The sequence below is a fragment of the Crinia signifera genome, chromosome 6 (assembly GCF_055691185.1).
Source record: "Crinia signifera chromosome 6, ASM5569118v1, whole genome shotgun sequence".
In the NCBI taxonomy this organism is placed as follows: Eukaryota; Metazoa; Chordata; class Amphibia; order Anura; family Myobatrachidae; genus Crinia; species Crinia signifera.
Window position 1 is genome coordinate 214632342 of NC_139222.1, and position 27854 is coordinate 214660195.

Here is a 27854-nt window from a genome sequence, read left to right on the forward strand (position 1 = left end):
CTCAAAATGGGCAAAACCATGTGCACTGCAGGTGGGGCAGATGTAACATGTATAGAGTTAAATTTGGGTGGGGTGTGTTAAAATTGCAGTGTAACAATAATACAGCCAGTATTTACCCTGCACAGAAACAAAATAACTCACACAAATCTTACTCTCTCTATACATGTTACAGCTTCCCCACCTGCCGTGCACATGGTGTTGTCTATTTTGAGACCAAATTTGTAATGCAATCAGATCTTAATAAGGGCTTATCATTGGACTGGCATACTATCACTGGACTTTAACAGAAGCATTACTGGACTTAGGGGCCAGGGGTGGATTGGCCCACCGGGAAACCGTGTCATTTCCTGGTGGGCCGGCCGCGCTCCACCATGGGCTGGCTGGGCCGCGGTCGCACCAACTCCAAAATGGCCGCAGGAGGGCTGCTGCACATGCGCGCGCAGCACCTCCCAACTCCCGTTCCCAGCAGCAGGTGAGCCACCCGCACCCCCGGGCATACCGCCGCTGCCCCGCATAATGCCCCCCCCCTGCTCCCGGGACGGTTTCAAGAGCCAATCCGCCCGTTAGGGGCCCATTTATCAATGATCGCATTTACAAGGCGATCTGAGAGGAATATTACTGCCCAGAATCTAATGGTGGGATGTATCATCTCCTGCTCACAGGAACAGGGTTCCGAAAGGGATTACAGATTCCTGCTGCGGTCCCCTCCTTATACATTTGGGGGGACACCGTACTTCATATTTACCTAGCCGAGGTTTCCACAGAAAATATTGTTTGGGGGGACACCGTACTTCATATTTACCTAGCCGAGGTTTCCACAGAAAATAGCAGCAGTACAATGGACTTTGGCAATATCTCAATAGTTTAATTGGATCCCTTGCGATACCATATAACAAAGAATAATAAAAGTTCATTAGAGGGATAGGCAATATAGGGCAGAATCCACATGCACGCAGCTATTTTGGAGCTAGCTAATAAATTCAGTTGTCATTAGAAAAATGAAGACCAAATAATGCACCAAGCAAGAACCTTTTCACTCCTGTCTTGGACAACACAACTGGGCGTTACGTGGCGCTCAGGCTGGAATACGACGATTTGCGTAACACAAGTCTGCTGCTCTGCGCTATGTAATCTTCTATCCAAAAACGCTGTAAAAGCTGCGCAGCCGCCGTCCGCAGCTCCGGCGGAATACAGCTACTGCGCGTGCGTGGAGAGCGGCCCGGGCGGCGAAGCCACGGTCTGCGATAAATCCGGAAACCATGTGTCTCCGCCCTAATGGGTGTTAACCGCAAAGGCCACTCTCTCATTGGCCGATCGCACACTCAGGCAATGAGCGGGGAGATGAGATTCCGGTGCGTGATATAATTGATTGTGAAGAAGCGGAAGGGGTGACAACTGAGCTGCTGCTACCATGGTAACGTGGTCCGGGAGCGCGGGAAAACGAGCTGGGGTAACCGGACGGTTGATGCTGCTCCTGAACACTACCAATGTGTATGCATTGTACCCTGGCGGTAGACTGTGGTGTCCAATACGGCGTAGCCCAGTGGTTTTCAAATTCGGTCCTCAAAGCATGGTCCTTTAACATGCCATTAAGATCGATTGATTTTCGGAACCTCTGGGCAAGTCTAAAATGCAGCTACAAAAACATATTGAATATAAAGTTGTGAATGAGGGAAGATATTTTGCTGCAACAGAACAAACTCAGTTATGTTGCAGCTCGTGGCATGGACGCTGTAGGCTGCAACCAGAAAGCTATAGCTTGCAAAGAAAATAGAACAATCATCAAATTGTTTATAATGTGCTGTGTATGCAGTCATTACAGTGTGCTTTACTTTCATGCTTAAACTATTCTTTCCCCCAAATTTCCTGCTGAGGAAGCAGAGGCAGGGGCTGTGGGTCATTGGGACGACCAAATTAAAGTCGACAGTCAAAAGGTTGACATGGGTTTTTCATGTTTTTTGTCCTGAATGTCAACACAGTCAACATGAACACAGAAAAAGTGCGTCGCATCCACTCGCGATGCTTCAGGCTTGGTGGTGCCTCCCTACGCCATACTTGCCTAACTGACCCTCTCCATGCGGGAGAAAATGCTCTGTTTCTGGACTTCCCTGGTAATGTATGATTGCCATCACCTGTGGGGAGCTAGGTAAAGGTGTTTCACCACAGGTGCTGGCAATCATACATTACCAGGGAAGTCCAGGAACAGAGCATTTTCTCCAGCATGGAGCGGGTCAGGTAGGCAAGTATGCCCTGCGCTAGGCACTCTATTATATTCTTCTGCCCTTTTCCTCTGATGTTCCAGTAAAGGGCCTAATTCTCTAATGATCGGACGGGGATGAATTCAGCCCCATTCCGATGTTTGGGGTCTACGCATACGCATATTTATTTGCACATGTGCAGTCCCGGGCACCAAACCAATTTGGCATGTTACACACTCGCCGGACCATTCATATGTGGGGGGGGGGACGGGACATCTAGCGCTGGACCATGGAAACATCTAGCGTTTTATGGCCGTCCCCATGAAACCGCTGGGTGTTTCCATGGGAACAAGGTTGGCTCGATGACTGCCGGTACGGGTGGCTGACATCTTCGGCGATTTGCGGAGGAATTAAAAGTCTGTTTCTGCTGACTTTTATTTCTGAAGGCAAGAGATAGTATTCCCTTATTTGATTGGCCTGCTGCAGTTAGGTCTCACCTCCAGAGAGTTGCATTCATGTTGGTCAATGGTTTCTTGTGGTAAGTTCCTCCCATTAATGGTAGACTTGTTGGCTATCACAACTTTACACTTCCTTTCTTTCACTTTCAGTTATCTTGAGCTCTCATGAGAAGCAAACCTTAAGAACTCAAGAAAAGATGTGCATGGAGCAAAGTGGTGCTCATATAATTAATACGTACGTGGTGAGCTACAGTATGTATATGTGTTTGTTATTGGTAACACTTTTATAATGTACATATGGGTATTTTAAGTTCTGTGGGGTGTTATACATAGGTCTGCTGAAATGAAGATAAAGGGCCTGATTCAGTGTTGTATGCACAGCCTTGGCAGACTGCACATCCATTCATGATCACACTGTGCACGCACCAAGGTGTCACTCAGAATTCATTCAGAAAATTATTTACACTTAAGGAAAGTTTGGGGGAGATCAAAGGGAATGCATACCCTCCAACATGACCCATTGCATTCGGTACACAATGTTCTGCTCCTGGACTTCCCTGGTAATGTAGGATTGCCAGCACCTGTGTTGAAACACCCTTCTCGTCAATTACCTAGTTCCACACAGGTGCTAGCAATCCTACATTACCAGGGAAGTCCAGGAGCAGAGCATTGTGTACCAAATGCAATGGGTCATGTTGAAGGGTATGGGAATGGTGTCCAAAAATGCGTGCCCTTTTGGGTGGAGTGACTCAGCATAAAATTGCAGTTCTGTACACACAAACATGGGAACAGCATCTACTTTCACAATGCAAACTGGCATAGAGTTATTGAAAGATGTGAGACTGCCGCTGCATATTTGTAAACAGTTTGGATCTGTGAAGCTGCTGGTTAAGGCCCATACACACTAGAAGATTTTCGTTTCCAAAGACTTTGCCAAAATCGATCCCAGGGCCCTTCATGATCGATGCCAGGGGTGGGAGTGAAGTGCTCGTTGCCACGGGGGGGTTTAAGAGCATTGAGCGTGGCAGCCCAGTCGAGAGTGTGTATACATTGCTGCCAGTATTCATTGGTGACCAGTATTGCCAGTAATATATACATTGCTGGCATGTTCCAGCAATGTATATATTACTGCATTTAAAATAACGGTACTTGTTTCCTAGCACGGAGCCCGTCGGGTTGATCGCATGCCTTAAGTTTAAGGTACTTAAGGCATGCGATGGATGCGATGTTCTGTCAATCACAGGTTTAATTGCCGGTAAAAGAGAAAATCGTGTTGATCGCGTCCAATAATGGCCCGCGATGCGATCAACGCGATTTTCCCATAGAGAATAATGTTAAATGATTTTTAAAGTTAAAATCACGTCGGTCGCATGCCATGGATGAGATGGATGGATGGTGAATGGATGGCCACACACAGGCATCAATTCACCCTCTGCCCAGCCCCTGCTGCTGTCTGCATAGTACCACAGACGGCAGCGGAGGCTGTACGCAGCCCCTGCTCCCTGATTGGAGGAAATGAGTCCCTGGGTCGGATGACCCAGGGTACCCATTTACACGGCCCCTGACTCTGGGGAAGGACCCCGGGTAACAGGAACCGGGTTATTTTTTTTTATTTATTTTTTAAACCAAGCACCGGCCCGGACTGGAGTGGCAATAATCCGGGTCGCGGCTCTGGTGTAAAAGGGGTATCATAGACAGATTGTTGTCCAAATTAGAGAAGCAAAATCTGATTTATCACAATGTGTAATGGGCCCTACACACGTGTGTGGGATGACCTAGCTATGCTAGGTCAGGCAGTGCTGCGCCGCTATTGCTCAGCACACAGAGCTGATAGCCCACACACAGAGCGAGCTGTCAGCACGGTGGGGGTTATTTTGGTTCACTCTTTCTGACCAATTCCTTCTTAGATGGACAAAACCATGTGTGCTGCAGGTGGGGCAGATGTAAAATGTGCAGAGAGAATTAGATTTGGGTGTGTTTTCTTCTTCAAAGTAAGATCTATATTGCAGTGTATTGCTCTGTCCATTTTGTCCATCTAAGAAGGAATTTGTCAGAAAGAGTGAACCAAAATAACCCCCTGTATGCAGAGCAAGCTGACAGAGCCAGTGGAGAACACTGGCGACCAGTGAGATTGATGGACACTGCCCATCAATCTCAGGCCAACGACCGCAACGTGCACTGCTGCCGCTATAGCCCCTACAAACACACACCGATGTAGGGGCATTTTCTAAGTGACTTTGCAAAACTAAGCAAATTCGCTTAGAAAATGCCTTAATTTCGACGTGTGTAGGCCCTATAAGGAAGACCTATTTGCACAAACAGTCTACTAGTTTTTGATGTTGTAAGTATTATGGGAATTGTAGTATGTTAGCCGCAGGCAGGTTGTGTAAATATGCCCCATACACCCTGTTTTTATTTTTGCTTGGAAACTGATATTATTGAAATCATTAATCTCTATGGTAAATGCACTGTCAGTACAAACTAACCTTTCCCTTAATACTTTATGCACCAAAGTGAAGTACTCATGGTGTGTCAGACTTGCACAAAAGATTCTTTTACACACTAACTTTATCGTTAGTTGTTTAATCAACAATCCCACTGGTAAGTTTCTTTTTAGCAGAATATGGGCCAGATTTATCAAGCGTCAAAAGAGATAAAATGGAGAGTGATAAACAATTAGCCAATCAGCTACTACCTGCCATTTTTCAAATCCAGCCTGTGACATGGAAGATTGGAGCTGATTGGCTGGTTGTTTATCACTCTCAATTTTACCACTTTTTAAAGCTTGATACATCCGGCCCTATGTATCTTTGTATACTGATGTATTTTATTTACAAAATTGTTCTGTTCAGGGAGGTGCAGTCAGGGGAGGCAGTGCTTCCCTGTAATGTTGTTTAAAAATAATACAAATAATATACCTATGACACATATTCTGTGTCAGAAGTATTTTCTTTATATTATTTTAGCAATTTGTAGCATTTAAAAGAGTTTGTGAGGCACCGATAAGTGTGCCTCCCACTACAAGTGTAAGGGGATGAATCGAGGAGTGGGGCTAAGTCATGGGCTAAATAAGCCCATTAAAAATAATAGCAAAAGTGGCGGTACTTGTTTCCTAGCACGGCCACAATCACGGGCATCGTGTACCTTAAAGTTAATGCCAGATGCCCGCGATGGACCCGTTTTCCTTTGAAATCAGGTCCATTTTGCCGGCAAAGGCGAAATCGCGGGCATTGCGTCGGTCGCAACCATTAACATTGCCCCCAACGCGATGCCCGCGATTTTTCCATAGGCTTCAATGTTAAGCAATTTTGAGCTTACATTGAGATTGCATTGTAATTTGTTTCAATTGGTAATGCAGGCGGGGGGGGGGAATGCACTTCTTCATACGTTTGAGTTGCTTAAGGATTGCATATGCTGCTGCAACTTATCATATGTGATTCTTACTGAATTAGGCCCTGTATCCACAAATGTAACACACATTGGGGGAAATTTACTAAGATGGGAGTTCTATTTCAGATGGGATGTTGCTATGGGCAACCAATAGAAGGGGACGCGGATACCTGTGAAGCCCGCGTAGGGCCGCGTTTACCTGTGAAGGTATCCGCGTCCCCTCGCGGGGCTCGCTGCGCTCGCCACGCTTCGGGCTCGGTGGCTCGCTGCGCTCACCACACTATTCTATTCTCAACTCCACACCGATGGAAATCGGTGTGGCCGTGCTAGGAAATATCCTTTCTTACTTCAGCAGTCTTCGACTGCACCAAAGCATGCTGTTTGCTGTCACCTTGATACTTCTGTTGCAGCAATTGGCTGATGTTCCTATAATCATTTACCCTGTATTTGTCCTGTATTGTCTGCATCTGTAAGTTACTGTTTTCCAGTTTGATTATGTGTACTCTGTAACTGGCGCTGCGGAACCCTTGTGGCGCCGTATAAATAAAGGATGATAATAATAATCAAATCTTCTGCATTAATGTGTTGAAAACTAGACCTACAGTATGGAAACCTTTTAGGAATAATTAGTTGCTGTGTAATTTTCCCTTTGTGCAGATTTCCAGATATCACCTCCTCACATTTCAAACGGATTTCTGAATGGGATCTGGATGATAGGTCAACACCATATGACAGAAGTTCCAAAACGTATTAAAATCACGGCGCCCTAGAGCATCAGCATTTTTGTCACACAGTTTGGGAACCACTGCCATATGATCAACATGCATATGGCTGATATGATGAACAGGTTGACATGGCAGTGGTTGGCACATGGAATGGTAGACATGAGGTGTTTTTTTATTTATTTTTTTTATTTTCTGTTTTGAACTTTTTCATACTTTACCATCCACATAGACTCCTATTGGGAATGTTAGGTGTGCCGAGCGCAGCAGTAGCAGAATGAGGTACCATGTCCGTCACACGGCGAGCAGAGTGGTGAATTCCTTTGGTGTCCATCTGCTCAAAATCTACAAAATGACACTAAAAAAACTTTATAAACCCTGCTTGTCAATATTGTCATGTGTTAACCTTTTTGTTATGTTGACCTTGTGCCTGTTAACCTTTTGAGGTCGACCTAGACACTCCCATCCCTTTGATCCCCCACCCGTCTGAGTACATCCACCTGAATATGGAATTTAGGTCCTGACTGGAATTCTGTCCCTTTCCATAGATTCCACGGAGTGCCTGAAACGTAATGGCTGAATAATGTCTCACATGGAGCAGCTGCTTCAGTTTCACTGTCCCATTGGTGGTTTGTCCAGATGTAAAGCCCAGGTCGTATACTGGAACAACCATGTATATGTCTGCAATGGTAGTAGATTTGTGTATGTCTTCAGCATGGAGAACAAGCAAATTACGGTGAGATGTTTTACATTTTATTTACAAGCAGTTTATAACCATGTCTCTGCATAGTGGCTGTATATCAGTGAGGCCCCCTCATGGCCAGACTGAGGCTTTTACCAGCTAAACAGCAGCAATTCTACAACTCTGTGTGACTTTGCATTGAAAGCTGCACCTAGTTGTATGTTCAACACATTTAGATCCTGCTAAACACCTTTAGCACCCATAGTCCAAGAAATAACGTAAGCCAATTACCATGTATGTATGCATTTACACAGTTTCTGACCATTCACTTCATTTCACTATGCCAGTATTCAAAAACATTTCTGCTCAGCACAATATAATGGAGTTTGGCGATTGGCTCAGTAAGTACATTAGTACCGAGCAGCTGTGCAAAATGATGTTAAAACTGCAGGAGGCACCTTAATGATTGCGCAGATCTGCAATCATTGAGGAAAAATAATGGAAATAATGTCCACTTATGAATTGGGTCCTTTCACGGTCTCGCTTCTTCCACTTGAGAAGCATCTGATATTAAGTTAGGAGTCGAGCAGAACTGTAATAAAATATGCCCTTTTTATCCTCAGTTATGCTTTTAATATGTTAAATAATTTTTTTTTCAGGCTGCGTATTTGTTTCCATCCAAAATTCTTCATGTGGAACTTGTTACATGCACAAATCAGCTGTACGTCCTGTGTGCCCAGTGTGGATTATACCTTTTGGAGTGTAATGAACAAGGGAGGTGAGCTGACCTAAGTACATCCATACAGCTCAATTCAAAATGTTATTCAATGCCTTCATGCAGCCTTTGACATTGAGACCCCTTTGATTTAAGTGGAACTGCGTCTGAAAGAAATCATTTGTGTTGTGGAAGTGGGGTAACTGCACTATTTTGCCTTTTCCTTAAATGTCAGAACATCTTACAAACAACATTTATCTACAAATTCTGGACAGCTGATAATTGTTGTGACGTGAAGGTCACTGAGATGTAGGGTGACCAACTCATCCCTTTAATCCGGGACACATATTAATTACACAGGTTCTGTGGCTGGCTTTCACCTGGTTTTAAACTGCCACACCTCAAGACTCCATTTCACCTGGTTTTAAACTGCCACAGAACCTGTGTAATTAATATGTGTCCCGGATTAAAGGGATGAGTTGGTCACCCTACTGAGATGATGCAATGAGGGAGCAGATTTAAATGTCAGTTTGGGTTATATTTTACATATCATACTCATTCATACGTATTCATACTACCATCATAAGCCTCGGTACATGCTTAGGTGGTATCTGCACGTCTGGTCATTTTCAATTTAATTGGCTGAACATTAATATATGAGGTCTTGCAAAATAATGGCTGCTTATTTTTTAAATTTGATGAGCTAAAACTGCCAATTAGGTTCTCGATGATCTCCGTCCGGGTGTGAGGATATCCCCCTGAACTTAAGGTGCCCACACACGGTCTGATTCTCGCGTTTTAGTTTAAATCGCATCTAGCATTTCATGGGCGTTCCAATGAGAACGCTGGGCTGCTAATGGGCCGATGGGGCGAGCAGAGGACATCACCAGATATCAGCTGGCCCTCCCTTCCCTCAGAATGTGCATGCAGATCTAAGGTTGCTTTGAGTAACCTTAGATCTGCGTGCACGTTCCACATCATCCGATGGTATATGGTAATGGGCCTTCCCGCCCCTCCCCACCTTCCATTCGCAAGGATGGGTGTGTGCACCCAGCGAACAGTTTGCTTGCCGTGTACGCATGCACCCAGTGCTAGCACATGCCCAGAAATGTGCAAAGGGAAAATATCAGCCCCATGCGAATGGACCAGAGTAAGGTCATTGTATAGCTCAAATAAGGGTGGGAAACACTGACAAACTGTGCTTTGTGATTGTGGGTCACACCTGAATGACTGCATCTGCGAAATGTGATGCTTCGAGTGTAAAACAGGATTGTTCACATTGTATTTGTTCATTAACTGGGTTTAATGACCGAATTTTGCAGTGTATGTGCAGATTAAATTTTTTTTCTCATAAAGAAATGTACTTTGTTATTTAGTAAACTGCTTTATTCTGATCACTGAATGTTGACCTTGTTCTTAGTTTATAGTGCTGTGAAGAATCTGACTCTGTTTGCCCTGCTATAAAGTTTTTTTGGGGGGATATTTGCAGTATTTTGGTTTACTTTTAAACTAGACCAAAGTGTCAGGCCATCTTGTCATCAGGAAGACAAAACTAATTATTAATTCTCTGCATAAACATTAAAGGAAAGATAAGACAATGTAGTTTACCTTCTACTTCCAACAAGAATAAACATTGTATAGATTTAGATTTATATTCTGGATGTATGTGCATCATATCCTTCCCTTTCTAATGTGTGCTTCATGTATTGTTTTCCTTTGTAAAGCTTATGGTGAGATGTGTTCTAGGTGCGATTTGAGCTATGCTATACCATTTGAACTTTATACACCTTGCTATTTGGACTAGACTACAATATGCAATATAAATGTGTAAAGTACATGCGATTCCCTACACAGGGTGTGATTTGAACTAGACACTATGGGGGAAATTTACTAAGATGTGTATTCTACTTCACATGTGATGTTGCTATGGTCAACCAATCAGATCCGGTCTACTATCTTCTAGAGGGTGCTAAATAAATAAGAAGTAGATTCTGATTGGCTGCCCATTGCAACATCACATGTGAAGTAGAATACACATCTTAGTAAATTCCCCCCTATCTGACATAGTACAGAAATACCTCCCTGCACATACTATTTTGCCTTACGATATGGAGTACAGGGAGCGCACATCGTATCGCAAGGTAAAATAAACATAGTGCGATTTTTAACTAGAGACAATACGAGAATCACACTGTGTGTGGGCACCTCTAGACAGGCTAGTTCCCAGTTATGCAGCCTCATAACATATCTACTGAAGCCTAACACAGATGAAGAGCACAACACACCATTGTGTTTTTGTGATGCAGAATATGAAACCTCATAGTATGCGGAGAATGTAAAATGACTGATGTGTTCCTTTTCTATTAAGGTTGCTGGCAGAAGTAAACACGGTCATCACCAAAGGAGATATGACCGTATACCACATAGAGTCCAATTTTGGATATTTGTTGGATTCCTCTATCTGTTCCTTTACAGTGGCCTATGACTTTCTGGTCATTGTATTACTGCAGCTGGACAAATGGACGGTCAAGCTTTTTCACAGGAAATCCCTCTGTTATGAAGACCCTAGCACATCCCCATGTAGAGAGGTGAAGTTTGAAAAGGAAATGAGTGATTTACAGCCTGTCCTGTGTTGTGTTTCTCTGTGGAAAGAAAACACAATGGGTGATGTTCCATGTAAGTTTGCATTGGATGCCGCTTTGTTTACCCGTCTGTTTGGCGTTGATCTCGCTATGCTGGAAACCCCCATGATTCTTTGCGGCTTCCCAGATGGTCGGGTGATTTGCTTTCCAATAAAAAGTACTGGTTCTTCTTACATGCAAACATCCAAAACTAACAGCTCACCCCAAAGCTTGTTGAAGCTTCTTTACCACCTAGAGCAACCTGTGCTTTCTATTGGGGCCACAAGGACGGAACCGTGTGACCTTAGTGCTGAGCAACCAATAACAAGTTCTCAAACTGTATCCTGTGACTGTCTACTGTTTATTGGTGAGAAAGGCCTTATAGTACCAGTGACAGCCGGTGCTATAGCAGAAGGCATAGTTTGTGATTTTAAGGAATACCATCTGCCTGGTCCCGTGTGCTGTACTTTGTATACTGTGTCTGGAGTATACTGCAGCACTTCCTCTGACCTCCTCTTCATAACCATTCCACGTGTTGTTAAAGTAGCGGCCTCTACCACTCCAAGTCGTTCCCCTGTGTCATCTTTTCGGCACAATATTCCAATGGTTGTGGCAGTATCGCAGAACACCTCCTCATCTGACGGTAGGTTTATGAAAGCCTTTGTTCATAATTACACACCACACTCTTTGTCTGTCTTAAATATCTGGCCAGACGTTAGAAATGTTTTGTTATTCCGAACACTCAGTGTGAGTTATATCCATGGAGAAGGATTATGATGGATATACAGTATTACCTCTAACATGTTTCTGATGCAAGTGCAGATATTAATAATGACAATTGTGGGGGCCTGCATAAATTCAATGGGTGGCATGGGTTTATGCATTACCTCTATGAATTCTCGCATTAGCATAAGGTAGTATCCCTGTCTTTTGACGCTGCCCACAACTTTAGCCACTTTGGGTGCTGTGAATTAAGTAATATCCAATAATTAGCAAATTAGGTACATTATGTTTGTAGACACCACCTTATCCAGGTACTAGGAGGTTGCCCAGCTAAAATAAATATCTTCCTTTTATTAACTTTTGCAAGAATATGTACTTGGTGCTTGTGTCTCACTCATATACATATTTACCCACACACCACTGAATAAGTAATGACTGAGAACTCGGTGCATTGGGTAACATTGTAACAGGTGGAGATGTGTTTTTAAGGCAGTTTCGGATAGTATGGCTGCAGTACATGTCCACTGAGCGGTCCCCATAGAACAGACATAAGGCAGGACAGGCAGGACAGGCACATGTAAAAGTAGGATAGATAAGCACCTACTCTTAACATCTCAATATATTTGGTCAAAACAAAAAAAAATCTCTACAGGATTCAAAACCTATAAATATTAAAATATACTAATGATGGGTAAAAAAAGTTTGGGTGGGGAGAAGAGGCTCCAGGAGAACACAGGTAATGTAAGACTAATGTAGTAAAACTCAGCGTTATTGTGAGTTGGGTATGGGGAAAAGGAATCCGAGTTACTGGAACCAAGCACAAGGTCAGCATTATGAGGAGGAGGAGGAGGAACCAGGCTGAAATCTTACAGCTATGGAGACCTCCAGAATTCTGTGTACAACAATATATTGCAGGCTTTATGAATGTAGTAGTATGACTTCTACCAGTGGAGAGCATGAAGTTAAACTACCAAACAATTAATATTATGTATTTTAATTCTATTGTATCTATGTTTTTATAGAAGATGCAGAGCTAGTAGTTCTGTCTAACAGAGGACGTCTGATGCTTTACAAGGCTGATCGGAGAGGAAGTAGAGATCTGCTACATAGATTAGGCTGTGCAGATGCAGGACAGCGGATAAAGGAGCTGCTGTCTGGGATTGGTTCAGTATCAGGAAGGTGGGGACCGTAACCTTGGACAGAAAAATAAACCAAAATATAATCAATGAAAAATAAAACATTGTGTGATTATAAAGTCCAGACTTCTTCTTTTCTGTAATGTTTTATTATTATTTTTGATATAATGAAAGAACATGTTATGACTGTACAGTATGACTTTATACATTCCCAATGTTACCTGAACTCTTCATGCCAGTGTGTCCTGCTATGGAGATACAGAACTGGCTAGTTCAGTGGTTCTCACACTGTGTGCCGTGGCACCCTGAGGTGCTGCGGAGTACTTGCAAGGGTGCCTTGAGTTGGTGGCCTAGGACCAATTTAATTTTATTTATGGTCAATGTAATAGAAAAATCCAGTGATTGTGGCTTTGTGTAATAAAATATGTGGACAAACCGAAGCGAATCCTGTCCCTCACCACACAACTGAACCTAAGGATGACATATAAACACAATTTATTTTATTTCATATTTTTTCTAAAGTACTCAATAAGAAAACTTATTGCCACAAAAAACGTACTGATACTCTAGGGTGCCGTGATTTGAAAAACTGTTTGAACCACTGGACTACATCTAAATGGTGTAACCGAGGCAAAGGAAAGTGCACCAACTACTGTGTTTTGTTTTTATAATCATGCTAAATGCACACCTGCTGTTCTAGTCACCCGGGGCTTCTGTTTTTGTCTCTTCATGTTATAGGGTAGTGAGATGCTATTAAACTATGGAACTTGAGTTTCTATGAGAAATAGGCATCACCTTTGCACATTCATAGAGGTTGTTGCATTTTCAGTACAGTAGTTTTGGAAGATGACCCTGTGCATGATTACCGCTTACAGATTTTCATCACTATACAATTACTGTATTTCATTCGTGCCACCTAACCGGGTCTCATATCTTTACAAGGAAAAATCTAGAACACCGCACAGGTGAAAGCCACCTGGGTGGACTCCGCTTTCATATTTAAATATTACCTGTAGTTTTAAACTCCCAATAGCTCTTTCCTTGTCTTGTGTAATAAAATGTGTAGGTAGCAAGAAAAAAAATGATGATTATTATTAGGCATGTATGTAAATGTGGTCACAGTGTTTTTTGCTATCAAATTAGCCCTTGAGAAATCAGAATATACTCTATACAGCAGCTTAACCTTGGGCTTTGGATCTCAATCATTTTCTATTAATTCACAACGGAGTCTGCCAGGCAGTAGAAATGGCAGTGTGTAGCCCAAACCATTAAATCATGGCTCCATTCCTGCCTATGCAGCATCCTGTCACAGCTCATAGTTATTACAATAAAAATTCAGAGATTACATGTCATCCTTTTATATAGCACCAGTGTATTTCCTATAACCATACAAATATTGATTGTGTGAAATGATACCTATAAACCAATACAGGAGATATATAGGGTATCTGCTCCCCCCTTGCTTATGCTCTATATACAATTCAAAAATGTATTTGACCCTTTTGTAATAATTTTTTTTCACTCTCCAGATTCTCCCGCTTGAAATCTGTAGTGGATGACAAGAAAAGTTCCTTAACTAAGCTCAACCGAGTGATCTCACTGACCCGTGAGGTGTTGTCCAGCCAGTGGACTGAGTGTCCAGTACATTGCAGAATAAGAGTGTCGTGGACACGCGTGCTGCAGAAAGACTGCCTGATGGCACACTGCACTGTGGAAAACAAGACTGAATGTGTTTTGGAGAAGGGATGGACCTTGTGCATCCTGACAAGTACTGAACCCAGCACATCTTACTCTTTTCCAATTGCACTGAAACGGGAGGAGAAGAAAGAATTCACATTCCCTTTACATGCAAAAGGGTGCGACGGTTTGGATTTCCCTATTCAAATATCTTGCACACTATTTTACAGTTTAAATGGACTTGTTGCAGAATGTAGCGACTCTGCAGGCTCTTCCAGGTCTTACTCACACAAGCAGGATGTCAGCATACCTGTAACGGAGCACACCATTGACCTGTTGCAGTGCCTGCGTTTTGGCTCACAGACTATTGATTTTCCCTCCTGCTCTGGGACATTACATGAGAATGTAGTTCAAGTGTTTTTAAAGACCTATTGTGGAGGTGAAAGCAATGATGACCAATCGGAGACTGTTCCGAAGGCTATTTGTAACCAGGGTGTTAATCACGCAATGCCATTGAAGGCTATAGTTCGAGTGTCGGCTCTCCTGTTGACTAAGGCCATGCATAATGAACAGTCAGGTAAATAACAGATATTATCAGAATCGGTACTTGTTTCCTAGCACGGCCACAATCTTATGGATCGTGTACCTTTAAGTTAAGGTACACGATCCATAAGATGGACCCGATTTCCTTTGAAATCAGGTCCATTTTGCCGGCTAGGACACAATATCGGGGGCATCGCGTCGGTCGGGACCATTAACATTGGTCCCGACGCGATGCCCCCGATATTTCCATAGGCTTCAATGTTAAAAAATATTTTAACATTGAAATCGTGTCGGGAAAGGTAAAATATCAGGGGCATCGCGTCGGTCGGGACCATTAACATTGGTCCCGACGCGATGCCCCCGATTTTTCCATAGGCTTCAATGTTAAAATATTTTTTAACATTGAAATCGTGAAAAAATGTGAAAAATGTGAAATGGGCCAATATGACCCATTTCACATTATAGATGTCCCCGTTGTCACCCCACGATAGACGCCAACCCGAAGCGTGGCGAGCGCAGCGGTGCGCGTCCTCCGACCTTTTCATTCCCCTACTATCCACGTCGGCGTGGAGTTGAGAATAGAATAGTGTGGCGAGCGCAGCGAGCCACCGAGCCCGAAGCGTGGCGAGCGCAGCGTGCCCCGCGCGGGGACGCGTATAACTTCACAGGTATACGCGTCCCCTCGCGGGGCTCGCTGCGCTCGCCACGCTTCGGGCACGGTGGCTCGCTGCGCTCGCCACACTATTCTATTCTCAACTCCACGCCGACGTGGATAGTAGGGAAATGAAAAGGTCGGAGGACGCGCACCGCCGCCCCTCGCGGGCTCGCTGCGCTCGCCACGCTTCGGGTTGGCGTCTATCGTGGGGTGGGGTGTACGCCCTTAAATTTGGGGGGGTTGGGAATATTTTACATTGAATCCAATGTAAAATAGGGTCCCAGGGACCCGATTTACATTTCATTCAATGAAAAAATCGGGTCGAAAATCGGTCGGTCGCGTCGATCCCCGGAAGAGCTCATTTACAATTTGGCACTTGAAGTGCGGAGTGTGTGAGTGACTGTTCAGCGGCAGGTACCAGACAGCAGCGAGTGCCAGGCTGCGCTGAGCACCCGGGGGATGACCGTGCAGCTGCGCCGAAGGGTAATACTGCATGACTGATCTCCCGGTTGTTACTCTTCCCCATATCCGTAACGCCTCTCCCCCACATGTTCATACTATTTTTCTCTATATACCCATATATACTCAAGTATAAGCCTACTTTTTCAGAACATTTTTTGCTGAAAAAGCCCCCCTCGGCTTATACTCGAGTGAGGGTCCCGCTTGAGTCAATAAGTTTTTCCAGTTTTTTGTTGTAAAATTAGGTGCCTCGGTTTATATTCGGGTCGACTTCTACTCGAGTATATACGGTACTTGCACTATCTGTTTCTGACTTGTTATCTTGTTCTATTGTTGTAACACAAGGCCTTCCAGATTCTTTGGTATGTATGGTATTATGACATGTACCATTTCTTTATTATTGTGTAATAATCTTCTTTGTTAAAAAAAATAAAAAAAACTCCAGTATGCAAAACGTCAGAGCATCACTGACTCAGCAAATAGGATAATATTGCCGACCCCAAGTGCCTGCTTAGTGGTGAGTGGCTGAGCTGATGAATGCAGGTAGTTGATTGGCATAGTGGATTCAGATAGTTTTGAACTGCCGCACTGTGGAAGTACAGCCCTGTCATCGTTTGGTCGACAGTGTCTAGGTTAAGAGTCAATAGGTTGACCACTATTGGTCGACAGGCAGAAGGTAGACACATGAAAAAGGTCTACATGGTCGACCTGGGGTTTTCTGTTTTTGTTTTTTTAAATCAGTATCGACATATGTCAACATGCACTCCGTATTAGTGTATCACATCCCCTTGCATGTCTCGCCATGTCTTTACTAAACCCACTGGGATGGTAAAATATGATCAAGTTGGTTTTTGCTTGTCGACCAATGGTTGACCTTTTGACTGTTGACCTATGGATCGCATACTGCAGACAGATGTCTTCATGCGCCGCCCTCAGCACAGCAAGTACCGCAATTTGCGGGTCTTCGAGGAGAGGAGGGGGCTAAACGATGTGATTTGCATCTTTAGCCCTTCCCCAGAAAGCTGTGACTCGCGGTAATTTACTGCTGCGCACAGGGATATTCGGGGGGGGTGCCACCGGTATCCGGGAGGGTTGCCCACTTTTCCAGGTGGCCGGGAGGGGACCCGATTTTTTTGTGAGCCTCCCGGCCATTCTAGGGGGTAAACAACCCTGCAGTGGACACCGCATCATTTAATGTTTGCAGATCTGAAGAATCAAATGGATGCATGTGCTTTAAATGTTACACAAAAGCAAATTATTATTATTATTATTATTTTTCTTATGTACACATACTGAGGTCTGCTATATTACCTGTTTTGTGGACATAAATGTACATTTTTATGCACACGTTTAGACAATTGCTTTATTGCTGTGGTTGCTCTATACTATGTTTACTTATCTGTAATCCTATTCTACTATAAATGAACATAGAACTTTCTATCTTGTTTCTCACAGGGAGACCCCTCTGTTCTGCTGCTTTGCATTGGCTGTTGTCAGCAGAGTTGACAAAGGTGCAAGATCTGGTAGAGGTGCAGGGTGTAATCCCAGATGGAAGGAAGTTTTGTCTGCGAGTTCAGGAGGTTAGTCAAAGTCATATAGAACATTGAGATCTATTGGTAGTTACTGTATAAAGTGGCCTAACGGCCATGATATTTATGGCTGTTTAATAAGAGTTGTTGCATACTGTGTATAGAAAGGTTATTTTGCAAACAAACGTTTTGTGTTTGAGTTTTTTTATTTTTTTACTTGGTTTAGATATCTGTACCAGACTTCTCATCAGACGGAAATATTCCAGCCATTGAAGTGCAAATACTAAGCTCTCATTTACATGTTGTAGCATCTCTACACCTGGCTGTCATCAACCGCTTCAAGGTAATGTTACATGTTAGTCATGACATTAGCTTTGTTACTTTCTCTGGAGAGAAACTTCTCCCCTGACAGACATCCATGCCACTGTTGTCAGCAGCACAAGTACATACAGGGGTCTAGAAGGCCATGATATAGTAGAGTCTCTAAATTTTTGAGTGGATGTCTGAAGTAACATGGCAACTCACTCCAAAGGATGAACACTCCACTTACATTTATATATTATTGTTGAGACATTGTTTTTTACAATTTGAGGTTGGATGGTTTGCCTCAGTAATACACATTTCTACAAGTAACTTCCTGCGGTATTTTGGAAGAGCTGGTACCTCGTTCTCTCAAAAAAAACCTTAATGGTTATTACTGTTACTAGCCATTCAGTATTAGAATTAATCCAAGCTTCATAAACTTCTCTTATATTCACAGTAGCATCTCTCATTATACTTCTCCCTCCACCCCAATTTACAATCTGCTGTTTCTATTTTTCCCCCTCACAAGTGGATGATTGTGTTAATCTTATGCTGGGTACACCCCAAAACGATTTGGGCACAATCCCATCAATCTGGATCCAATTCAGACCGATTGGATGCAGAATGGGTAAAAATCATTTGGTTGGATCCGATTCCGATCCTACCTGCTGCAGGTAGGATCTGTATAAGATCCATTCATCTGCATACAGATGAGATCGGATTGGGATCGGATTGTATGCAAACTGGATCGCACGATTTGCATACAATCAAAATCGTTTTGGTGTGTACCCAGCATTAGTATTTGAGGAGCTGGGGCCATAAGTGCTCTGCAGCAGTGCATATAAAGGCTGTATAGCCTCAAAGGTGCACACACAGCAGAGCATTTTTTAAATAACACTCAAACAATTATTAAACATCCTGCGGGACGCTACAAAAGATGTCCGACCCTCTTCCCCTCTATCCAGCGTCTTTGTAATCTACACTTTACAGACTGCAACTGGTGCTCGGTGCGGAACTGAAAACACTGAATGCCACCACCAAGCCTGCAGAGCTGGGAACATATTATAGAACCTATGTGATGTAGGGAGGGCTTGTGAAGACCTCCACTATGCTGCCATAGTCAATATCCAGGACCCAACTTAGAGGGAATGAAGCGTTGGCCATGTATGGTGGTCATGGGTAGTTGGGTGGGGCAGCTTTGTACAGGAAAACAATTTTTTCTGTAATGCTGTCAGTGTTCTGTGCACCTGCTTTTATTGGGTTGGGGGGGGGGGGGGGGTGGTCTGGCGCTGCAGCTCCACCTGTCCTATTGTTAATCTGAACCTTCATGTTATACAAGGGAAACAAAAAGAAAAGAAGGTACTTATGTAGTATCTGGGCTGCCGATTTTTTGATTGTATGCCTTAAGTTAAGGCATACAATCAGATGCGATGCGATATCGCATCGCATCGCATCCGATATCGGATGCGATGACCCGATTTTTCCATAGGAATCAATGTTAAAATGATTCCTATGGAAAAATGGGTCCTTTTCATACCCCTACTATCCAAGTGGGCATGGAGTTGGATATAAACCTGTAGCGAGCCACCGAGCCCGAAGCGTGGCGAGCGAAGCGAGCCCCGCGAGGGGACGGTATTCGTCCCCTCGCGGGGCTCGCTTCGCTCGCCACGCTTCGGGCTCGGTGGCTCGCTACGCTCGCCACAGGTTTATATCCAACTCCATGCCCACTTGGATAGTAGGGGTATGAAAAGGACCCATTTTTCCCATTGAATTCCATGTTAAAATGGACTCAGTCCATTTTAACATTGATTCCTATGGAAAAATCGGGTCATCGCATCGCATCGCATCGAATCGCATGGTCGCATGCGATGCGATGCGATCTCCCGATCCGACCCGATTTAGAAATCGGCAGCCCAGATACTACATAAGTACCGAAAAGAAACTCGGGTGGGGTGCACTCTTAATATCTTAATCACATAAGTTGTTCAATAAAGATTTTTTTAAAATTGTAATTTTTTATTGTGCTTTTTTTCAAACTATTTGCTGAGTGTTTTAAATAGGCAACCGAAGTTACTCATTAATTATGTCATTTAATTTATTCTGGCGATTTATTAACTCTTAGCAGGATTTTAGTCAAATTGGTATGCGTAAATGTCCATCTGCTGTAAGTATGAGGGCTGACCGTCATATATCCTTAATGCCTTTAACCAAGAGGCAGTATTAATATAGTCTCAATCAATTTTGAGATAAGGATTATAATCATTGGTCAGCGTAACTCAAAATTTCAAAACGTAGACAGATAATGACAAATACACACATCAAAAAAAAAAATTTCTAATGTTATTTACATATGTACACAGTGTTCTGCTTTTAAATTGCAAAAAACTCCCTTGGCTGTCATCTAGTACAATTTTAAGATGGCAACAAATCAAACTATGTGGCAGGCCTGCTGTCACACATTGTAACAAATTTTGTATTTTCTAACGCTGCCTGTGTGATCAAGCTCCGGCGAAACGCGCGTCACAGACTCTGTCACGTGTGCACACGTGACCGCTTGAGTGTCTCCCTGCACGAAAATTCAAAGGACCCGCTCTCGGCTCCAGGAGACCTCCCCGCTCGCAGGATAGGTAACGAGGGACCCCTTCCCTGTGGAGAACCGCAGTGCCGATCAGTCGGCTAGTCTCCAGATACAGGCAGCGGTCCTTCGATTTATTTATTCATTTATTCATTTGTTTTGATTATTGAACGTCTCAGTGTTATCTGCAGATTCTCCCTTGCACGCAACCCTGATCTCTTGACCCTTGGACATCAGAATGACTAAATAGCAAAAATTTGTGTTAATCTAACTAATGTTTGCCACATATACTGTGCTCTCCCTCTTTCCTGGTTGTTGGATTCACGGGGTCCCGCAGAGACACCCAAAGGGTGCCAGCACACATATATATACTCTTTTGCTAAACTCTGTGAGAGTGCGTGCTTCTGACATTCAGGTTAATTTAATTAAAGCTGTAATTGTTGGCATGTATTACAGCTAAAAATCTGAGCTTTAAACTAATGCACTATCTGGATTTATGAACGGCTTTTTGTTTAGATGTCATTAATTCTGCTGATTATATCAGGGGTGCCTGCTCAGTTTGAATCAGTGTATGTGAGGTGACTTTGGCTCTGGTTTTTGTTTGTGCTTTTGCCTTTACTACACAGCACCTACAAAAAAAAGTATATGTGGTGTGTATGAGTCAGTGAAGACAGGCTGCGGGCACAAGTAAATTAACAATTTAGTACTGTATTGAACCAGCATATGTAAAGAAACTTTGGTTTTGGCTTTTGTTTGTGCCTCTGCCTTCTATTGTGCTATATCCGTGAAAAGCACATGTGATCTGCGGGAATCATTGAAGACAGGCTGCAGGCATAGGTGTATCGAGCATTACATAAACCCAGTAGCCCTTTAAAAACAGTCACTTCTATTCAAGCCAGGGTAATTAACCTGCTAACCCTCTCTGGTTAGAAAATACAAAATTTGTTACAATGTGTGACAGCAGGCCTGCCACATAGTTTGATTTGTTGCCATCTTAAAATTGTACTAGATGACAGCCAAGGGAGTTTTTTGCAATTTAAAAGCAGAACACTGTGTACATATGTAAATAACATTAGAAAAATTTTTTTTTGATGTGTGTATTTGTCATTATCTGTCTACGTTTTGAAATTTTGAGTTACGCTGACCAATGATTATAATCCTTATCTCAAAATTGATTGAGACTATATTAATACTGCCTCTTGGTTAAAGGCATTAAGGATATATGACGGTCAGCCCTCATACTTACAGCAGATGGACATTTACGCATACCAATTTGACTAAAATCCTGCTAAGAGTTAATAAATCGCCAGAATAAATTAAATGACATAATTAATGAGTAACTTCGGTTGCCTATTTAAAACACTCAGCAAATAGTTTGAAAAAAAGCACAATAAAAAATTACAATTTTAAAAAAATCTTTATTGAACAACTTATGTGATTAAGATATTAAGAGTGCACCCCACCCGAGTTTCTTTTCTTTTTGTTTCCCTTGTTAAACTTATACTCTACTCGGGGGTGCACCACTGACCATTACAGCAAATCAGGCCAAGGCTATTGCCATAAGCCTATATGTAATGATAAATTCAGAATTTATTCTTTCAAATTAGTCAGTTATATCTTTAATCCAATATCCTTATCTTCATCCCACTTGAATCCCTCAACCCCACCTAGTGCAGACTTCCCTCTATCTTTTCCTTCATGTTATACCCCAGCACTGGTATATGCAACATTTAGCAATTGATGATGTAACTGTTAGACTACTGATTGGCTAAACCTGTTCACCAATCTCAGGAGCCCAGGTGATCCAATGACATCATATATAAGGTACCGGAGCTAATTATACTGTAATAAACAGATTTGTTATCTGTGTTAAACTGTTTGGGGTATGTGATGTGAGGCCGTGCATAGTAAGATGTATTGATGTATATCACTTAGTAGTAGACATGTTACTTAATGGATACCTAACTTGTCAAATTCTATTTCCTAGATCTTACTGCAACAAAATAAGACAAATAATGACTCTCCATTAGCTGACTTGAATTTGGGGACCATTCAGCAGCAGTGTAGTGTTCCTGAAGTGAGTTTATTTTCTTTATTTATATTATGCGGGTTTACATGGACTCCACACAGCTAGAAACTTGCAGACAGAAGGGAGGTGCCACATTTCTCCTTTTGAGACACCTGCAGCATCCTTCCCACTCCTGTAGCTGCCAATAAAAGTGCTTTGTACATACAGCCACGTCAATTAATGAAAGTGTAGAGAAATATTGCACCCTTAAATAAAAAAAGAACAGTCTCTGCGAGCGACGTTAGCATTGTTAATGGATATTTTGAGGATCTCTCACAGCAACATTGACACTCAAAAGTTTAATAAAAAAGGTTTTCTTGGCAATTTTCACACCTAATTTGACAAATTCCCTTGGCACTCAAGGGCATGTATTCAATGTGGCCGGAGAGGGGGTTAAACAGTGGGGATCGCCGAAAACAAGCGATCCTCTCTGTTTAACCCCCACACCGGCCACTCACCATATTCTACATTCTGGGGGAATCTGGCGAGGATTCCCCCAAACAGCAAGGCTTGCGGCTAATGCAGGGAGCCCGCAGCATTTAGCTGCCAGCCTATCTGTCTTAGCGGCCGCATATGCTGAGTCGCCCTCGCTCCAAAAACAGAGCTAGGGGGAATCGCCGTGTGTAGGGGGTCAGTTGAATACTGAAAACAGAATATTCACTAGGAATAATCAGGCGCTTTAACAGAGACTGTGTCCCCAAGAAAGCAGCTGCTCAAATGTGGGGGTAGTCACTCCCCACTGGAAGACAAGGAAAAAGAAGACAAGCACAAGGCGAGTCGAGCAGCGCTTGTAATGATTGACAATACCAGATGATTGGAAAAGTATAACAATTTTACTCAATAAAATCACATGAAATTACAATAGTACATAAAACAATATAACATGGTAGGGTGGGGAATTACAAGTAAACTGGAATAAATGGTTAAAACAATAGCCACGCCTCAGTGGATATGCGTGGAAAAAATGATGATTAGTAGTGATCACTTGTGGGAACAGGTAAGTGCACGTTACCAATTGATGAGTTCCGATTCTTTCTGAATGTAACAAGACTGGTGCCCTCACGATGTTTGCGGCTGAGTGGATTACCGCTGGAGGTATAGTCGCTCACTTGAATTTTTTCAGTCCTCTTATTGGGGTGAGAAATAGATGGTAGCTTGAATCACCGGAGGAATCCTTGGAGCGATACACCCAGTTGCTACCAATTAACCATTTATTCCAGTTTACTTTTAATTCCCCACCCTACCATGTTATATTGTTTTATGTACTATTGTAATTTCATGGGATTTTATTGAGTAAAATTGTTATACTTTTCCAATCATCTGGTATTGTCAATCATTACAAGCGCTGCTCGACTCGCCTTGTGCTTGTCTTCTTTTTCCCAGTTGAATACTGACCCTGCAAGCTGTCACAGCTCACCCGCAGCATTGAATACTGGCCAAAGTGTTAATTGCTCAAGTACTACAAAAAGTACTGATTTTGAATCTTTTTTTTTTTTTTTTTTATTGTGATGCTTGTGTGAGTAATAAAAAAATGAGGAATTAATGATTGTTTTGTTATGAATTAGTTTTGTTCTGCACCTCTTTGATCTACAGAAATTAATATACTATAGTATCTAGGAATAAGATATTTCCTTGACCAGGAAGATACAGAGTTTGTTCTGTGTGCTTCCATTTCCCTTTTTTTCTGTTGCATATGAAACTGGGAAATTGTCTATATTCTTGAGTGAGACCCTTAAACAGCTACCCATGAGATTGATTGATTTGAGAAAGTAAGGGATTGTTCATACTGTCCGATTCAGAAAATCTTGGTAAAGAATACGCGGGGCAGCACGGATGGTGTAATGGTTAGCATTACTGCCTCACAGTGCTGAGGTCATGGGTTCGATACCCAACATGGCCCTAACTGCAGAGTTTGTACATTCTCCCCGTGTTTGCGTGGGTTTACTCCGGGTACTCTGCTTTCCTCCCACATTCCAAAAATATACTGGTAGGTCAATTGGCTTTCAACAAAAATTAACCCTAGAATGGCTGTGTGTACGTGTACATGTGGTAGGGAATATAGATTGTAAGCTCCACTGGGGCAGGGACTGATGTGTGTTCAAATATTCTCTGTAAAGCGCTGCAGAATATGTGTGCGCTATATAAGAAACTGTTAATAAATAGAAGACTAAAGCGAAAGGCTACATTTTATATATAAGGCCCACTCAACGCCTGAATCACATATGTGCAATACCATGGAGAGACTGAGGTCGGAAGGCTGAGGCTGTCAGATTGTTTCCAATGTAGACCAGAGACTTAACAAAACTGTTACACATTTAGTAACTTTTGTTTTCATACCTCTGTATAAGTAGAAATATGTACAATCAGGCATATCAGGTGTCATTTTTGATAACGCCTATGTTTTCTGCTTAGCTGTTTGAGAATAGATTGTACCCCTATATTAATAGGCTTCTGGTGTATTTATTTTAAAGTGCCAGTGCAAAGTTTTCTTTTACGTTGTTATCCAAATGTTGAAGGGCCTGCCTCAACTGAAACTGCCCACCTCAACTGCCAAATTAGGGGCTAATGTATTTTGGAGACAGAATGTGTATCGGACCGAAGCTGAATCAATTACCACCGAAAAGAGTAAAAACCAACTGTATAGAATTGAAGCTGATAACTAAAAAACGGAATTTACAGTCTGTTCTATCAAGCACAGGAGCCCATGAGGTCTAGTGCAGGTAGCTCCATTAGGAAGATACCCCCTCCAGCCTTTTGGGGTCTTATTTGAAGTGAAAGATGATAAGGTAACGGACAGTAACAGGTGAATAACAGAACACACACAAACAATCATATAGAAATTAAACCCAAAAGATTACCCACAGAAACTAGTAAATCTAAGGGTATTAACTACTCAAAAGTGGAGTACATCCCCTCGCCCTCTCTCCCAAGGACAGTACTAAGATTGCAGCTGTACCTAAGGATGGCCCTTCAGCTACCTTACTACCTAGTGGTGGAGATCACTTACCCTTGAGTTGTTGGCATCTGTACCCTTTGTGCATTCAGTGAAATCTCAAATTTATATAGTATTTATGCAATTGCCAACCTTCTTCTGGTAGGTGGTGGTACAGGCCAGCAGTGTCTCTAATGGTAGTGGCTTTTCCCCAAAGGTCTTCAACATAAGGGCAGGGATCTGTCATAGGAGGATATAGCATTGGCTCATTTGGCCCCAATCCTAACCTTGCCCAGTGCTGCCAGCTGTAGAACCGCTTCTGCAGCATAATACACAAGGGAAGTTTCTTTTGTATTCTCAGCAGCTGTTGAGGATGATACCTGGTTAGGTTTAATAAAGCTGGCCATACATCAGAATGACCAGCCTCCGATCCTGATTTCCCCGGAAGCTTCCCAGACACACACTGGGGCAGATGTATTAAGCCTGGAGAAGAGATAAAGTGGAGATAACTTTGAAGAGTTAACGCACCAGCCAATCAGCTGTGTTTGAAATATGACAGTTGGGATCTGATTGGCTGTTGCGTTATCTCCTTCCACTTTATCTCCAGTTTATCTCTTCACCAGGCTTCATACATCTGCCCCAATGTGTGTAATTTCACATAAGAACTATTGTAAGATCTGCAACTGCCAGCATACTGGTCATAAGCAGCATCTTCAGATCATGGAGTATATTCAATGCCTTTAAGGCGAGCTATGACGGCGAGCAGTGCCGATAGCTCACCGTCAGTATTCAACTGAGGATTGAACTCACGACCTGCGGGACCGCGCATTGTACCTAAACCACACAATGCATCTAATGATCCCTCAAAATCGTGCCTTTAGGCCTGAAACAGATGTTTTCCAGCTTTATATTGGGAATGTCACAAGGTAAGCTAGGTTAATGCGACCTGGCACATGTTCACATCGTAGGAAGTGGCAGAGCATGGAGATGATTTCATGTCCAACCAAGTGCTGACTCGGTTTTGCGATGTGAAAGGGATATAAGTGAGATTCTAATGATGATGTTGTTCTACTTTTATTCAGTTGTTGGTAAAAGAATTGAAGACCCTGAAAGAGTGTCTATGCGTGGATGAAGATCTCATCTCCAGTACTGCTGGCCAGAGACTACTCCAGATCTACAAAGAGTTACGAGAGAGTTCCAGCCTACTCTTCATTTGACCACAATCCTTTTCTTTACTGTGGATAAAAGCAGACCGCAACAAATTTCAGGAAAGGACTTTGTTGAGGTCAGAAGAGAACTTCAGTCCAAAACCGTGTTTAACTGTGTGCTGCCTGAGATTATGAAGAGGGTTCTGTTTATACTGTATGCTTTAAATATGAAAATGATATTAAAAGATGATTGGTTGAGAACTTGCCATCGGATGAACGTAATTGTGCACGGGCCAGTATCTATAAAACATGTTATATTGGAAGTTTAAAGATGATTGCAACCCGAAACTACTGTAAAAGTTTTTTTGGGGTGGATAAGATTGAATTGGGCAACAGATAGGTGGAACCTGGCAATAATTCTTCCCTTAAAACTCCCCCAATATTTAATAAAATAAAATTTACAAATTTGAGAAAGTTAACTCTTTGAGTGCCAAGTGAATTTATCAAAATTGGTGTGAAAATTGCCAAGCAAACATTTTTATTCATCATTCTGACCTGTAATGTTTACCTTACATAGGAATATAATCTTTTTGTACACAACATTTGGTACTTGTGTAGTATCACGGCTCCCATCGCATGCCAAATGTTGTGGCATGAGATGGCATGCGATGCGATTTTTCCCGTTTTTTGATGCATTTTTGAAAAAAATCGCATGCGATTTTGATCACAAATGCATTCAAATGCATTTAAATTAGTAGGAAACATGTGAAAAGCACCCCAAATGCCATTTTTCACACTGTACCACCCCCACTATCAACGCGAACCCGAAGCGTGGCAAGCGCAGCGGTACGCGTCCTACGACCTTTTCATACCCCCACTATCCACTTCGGAGTGGAGTTGAGAATAGAAAGTGTGGCGAGCGGACGCGGATACCTTCCCAGGTATCCGCGTCCCCTTGCGTGCTTCACAGGTGTCCGCGTCCCCTCGCGGGGCTCGCCACGTTTCGGGCTCGGTGGCTCGCTGCGCTCGCCAAACTTCCTATTCTCAACTCCACGCCGACGTGGATAGTGGGGGTATGAAAAGGTCGTGGACGCGTACCGCTGCGCTCGCCACGCTTCGGGTTGGCGTTGATAGTGGGGGTGGTACAGTGTGTAAATGGCATTTGGGGTGCATTTAACATGTTTCCTACTAATGTAAATGCATTTGGATGCATTTGTGATCAAAATCGCATGCGATTTTTTACTATACGATGCCCATCGTGGGAGCCTAGATACTACACAAGTACCCAACATTTTTTATTTGAATTTACAAATGTGAGCG

General features: G+C 42.8%; 1 protein-coding gene across 13 annotated transcripts in view; it reads left to right on the forward strand.

Annotated features, from left to right (window-relative positions):
- The first annotated feature begins 1175 nt into the window (after window positions 1–1175).
- FAAP100 (FA core complex associated protein 100) overlaps window positions 1176–27854 on the forward strand; it is a 78664-nt gene continuing 51985 nt past the window's right edge. For 3 of the 13 annotated variants that reach the window (XR_014444594.1, XR_014444593.1, XR_014444595.1), the window contains exons 1-10: window positions 1176–1414; window positions 2807–2891; window positions 7317–7504; window positions 8110–8228; window positions 10534–11429; window positions 12532–12688; window positions 14175–14899; window positions 17435–17559; window positions 17735–17851; window positions 22374–22463. Coding sequence is in view for 10 of the 13 variants with exons in the window: in XM_083148793.1 (XP_083004919.1) it covers window positions 7352–7504; window positions 8110–8228; window positions 10534–11429; window positions 12532–12688; window positions 14175–14899; window positions 17435–17559; window positions 17735–17851; window positions 22374–22463; window positions 26469–26603 (2517 nt within the window). In the remaining 3 variants the exon portion in view is untranslated. Of the gene's footprint in view, window positions 1492–2806; window positions 2909–7316; window positions 7505–8109; window positions 8229–10533; window positions 11430–12531; window positions 12689–14174; window positions 14900–17434; window positions 17560–17734; window positions 17852–22373; window positions 22464–26468; window positions 26800–27854 lie in introns of those variants that run through there. The other 10 variants (XM_083148788.1, XM_083148793.1, XM_083148791.1 and 7 more) reach the window with 10 other exon arrangements.